This window comes from Pundamilia nyererei, unplaced genomic scaffold (genome assembly GCF_000239375.1).
Source record: "Pundamilia nyererei isolate P.nyererei 1_Seehausen unplaced genomic scaffold, PunNye1.0 scaffold03649, whole genome shotgun sequence".
Lineage (NCBI taxonomy): Eukaryota > Metazoa > Chordata > Actinopteri > Cichliformes > Cichlidae > Pundamilia > Pundamilia nyererei.
The window spans coordinates 1-3278 of record NW_005191050.1 but is presented as its reverse complement, the minus strand read 5'-3'; the positions used below and the strand labels follow the sequence as shown (position 1 = coordinate 3278).

Here is a 3278-nt window from a genome sequence, read left to right as displayed (position 1 = left end):
CCTGAAAAAGGAGTGGGACGAAGAAAACTTATTAAATCCCACCCCTTGTTGTCTTTGTGTTCTTTAAAATGGGAATTGAAGAGAACGTGGATTTTACAAAGACCGCATGGTGTATTTTACTTAACCAAAATTATTGCCAAGATCAAGTTGTTGCTTAGAAATAACTCACCTAACATCCATAACTAATCTAGGTCACTGTACTTGGAGGGTTATGCTAATGTTAAAAATTACATTTAAGTAATTTGCAGTGCACGAGTTTGCACCATTAATCAAAGAATTTATTATGATTAACCAAACAATTCACGTTTTACATTCCACATATGATGTCAACAGTTCCACTGTCTGAGTTGTTTTTTCTGACGTTAGTGGACATTTTGTGACTTTTCCTAGTTTTGCGGTGTTTGATTTTTCCGAAAGTAATGCATTTAAAACCTAATGTAGCACACTGTCGGAAACATCGTGCCACACTTGTTAGATGTTCTTGTTTCCTCTCTGTTATTGTTTTTGCTGGTAAAACTGACTCATCTAAAACCGTTCCTACTAATAACAAATGTATGTATTTCCCCTGCAGTCTCTGATGCTGTCAGAGAGAGCATGTGTTTACAGCATGCTTATCAACATCATGGAGACCAGAGAGGCGGGTAAGAGATTATGGTTTGATTCACAAAACCTCAGTTAACAGAGACAGAAAGCTCTGTGGAAGGAAGCAGGTCATGTTGAAATAACCGGTGATTTAAGAATTGAGCATGAGTTTTAAAAGTCGGACAATCTCACAGCAGTAATGGAAGGCGCTGACATGCTGTCCTCTGTTTGGCTAATATTTTAGGTTAACAGCCATATGTAAAAAATGAAAATGGAGGGCTGACAGTGGAATAGTTGTGTTTAGCTACCAGCTGTTAAAATGGAAACGCTTACAGGAGGGATGGTACTGTGACCTGGGCTTTGTTCCAGAAAGCAGATTTAACAAACTTTAAATGTAAGCTCTGATTGTTTGGTTCCAGACCATGTTCACCGTGGCAACGGGCAAGACCCTCCTGTTTAATTCTGTGGATCATGTTTGATTGCGTTGTTTGTATTAACAAACAGAAGAGGGGAAAGATATGATTTTTATATATATAAGTAGCAGAGATGTTTACTCATTTACACAGAATCATTTCATTATTATATATAAAAAACAGCTGTGATCTAAATGGATTTTAAATGAGTTGTAAATCTTCGTTATTCAGCTGTGACCTGACAGGTACAGCATGCAGGTTACAGCAACTGTAGATAAAACAGTTTAATTACAAACTGGTGATATTAATCCGATCCAGTAAGGCTGATTGTAGGTGATTTGTGGGGTTTAATGACTCTGTTTTAAACTATATTAAGAACACTGTCAGAGTCTTAAAAATCATTACACTCTTCTTCATCTCCAATATGATGATAATCAACATGACTAATCACAACATTCTAATCACGATTCAAACCGAGTCATCAAAGACTGATTTATCAAAGTAAACATGAATGAATCTTGCTGGGATCTCTGGCTCTGATATGAGCTTTGATATCTGCCCTCTGACTTAGGGAATGAAACGTCATACAGCTGCTTCAGGAGCAGTCAGAGTGTGTGTGTGTGTAGGTTAAATAAGAGGAAGTGAATGATTGAGAAGAAGATGCAATCATTAGAAAACTGACAAATCCCGTTAGTACCAATGTTTTTTTTTTAGCTGCTGTTACTTGTTTCTTCCATTTTAATATTTTAACTTCACATAAGAAAATTAATCTTGCGGGTTTTTTTGCTCTTCATGCCAAAATAATAATCATCCCCACCTGGAGATGGTAGTAAGCTTCACCGATACACCCTCACCAGCTTTCCTAGTTTTGAGGAAGAGACGGTTGGTTGTATAGTTCCTTTATCGTGGCACTCTCACGCAAGCCATTGTTAGTCATTGTGTGAACCAGTGTTTGTCTGTTGTGTTGCAAAACTTTTTTTTCCCCACATGATGTGTCCCTGCTTCGTTTCCCCACAGAACTTAAGGGTTTGGGTGCCGACTTTGTCTTCGGTTTTGTGCAGTCCATGGACGGGGAGCGAGATCCTCGCAACCTCTTGTTGGCCTTTCAGATTGCCAAAAACCTTATTCACAGAGGCTACGAGCTCGGTGAGAACACCATAATTTCTTCTCACCGTCACCTCTTCTGTATTTCTGTGCGTCCCTGACCTGCAGCTCACCTTTTTTCTGCCACAGTGATCAAACTGTAACTCCCATTCATTTCCTATCTGCTGTCTCAGGTAAATTCACAGAGGAACTGTTTGAAGTGACGTCCTGCTATTTCCCAATCGACTTCTCCCCAGTAAGTCCCTGTTTACTCAGCTGGTTTGGACCGAGAACTGAGTGTAGCAGACATAAATGTCATCACTGACTTCCTGTGACCTCAGACAGACTCTGTAGGAAGTTATAACGCAGCGACTGCTCGTGAAAAGCAGCTCAATGTCACAGAGCATCACAGGTCTCTCTGGAGCAAAGCAGCACATGGGTGCAAAGCTTGTTGTGTATGTGACGTAAAACATCATGTAAAGTATAAGAATGGGCATATTTAACCATGTGTATTATTAAGCATTCAAGGCCAGCATCCCTCATCTGTCTAAACTGAAGAGGAAACAGGAAACAGTGCAGGATCAGCATTAGTTTATGAACACTTTAGACAATATATCCCAACACATCAGTCGACAGATTGGATCATTTAGAAAATCTATTATTATACATTTGCATTGATCTATATGAGCATGCTATGATAGTCATAGTTTATATTTAATAATGATTATATTCACTGATTCACTAATTAGCAACCATTTTAAACCATAACATGTTACAAAGTTTTCGTTTTCACAGCAAATTTTGATTTAGCTTTAATCTTAATCTTCTGACTAAAACATCATTTAGTTTCATTCATAATTTAGGCGTCTAAATTTCCTAAGTTTTTATCAGCTAAATGTTGTAATGTTATCATAGACTAAATCTAAAGGTGACAAAAAGTGTAAAAGTTTGTTTCTGCCACTGAGTTATTTACAACTCATTTCATTTTTATTCGTTAATGAACATGTTGATACGTTAAACTGTAGTTTTTGTCCTTGTGCATTTTTTGTGGGGGGGGTGTTGATGAAAGCGAATGCATCAACAACCTCATTAGAATTATTGGTTGAGGAAATCAACACTGATGTTAGAACTCCTTTTAGGCCAAACTGGGATACATGTGACAACAACGTGTAATAAATATTGTTCATGTGTTGTAAAGCA

General features: G+C 37.9%; 1 protein-coding gene across 1 annotated transcript; it reads left to right on the top strand.

Moving 5' to 3' along the window:
* Positions 1-550: 550 nt before the first annotated feature.
* Positions 551-2334, top strand: LOC102213846 (MMS19 nucleotide excision repair protein homolog; the record flags this gene model as incomplete). The annotated part of the gene is made up of 3 exons (XM_005755830.1): positions 551-641; positions 2013-2141; positions 2273-2334. Coding segments are annotated over exons 1-3 (282 nt in total), but the record flags the coding sequence as incomplete, so codon positions are not given.
* Positions 2335-3278: the final 944 nt, after the last annotated feature.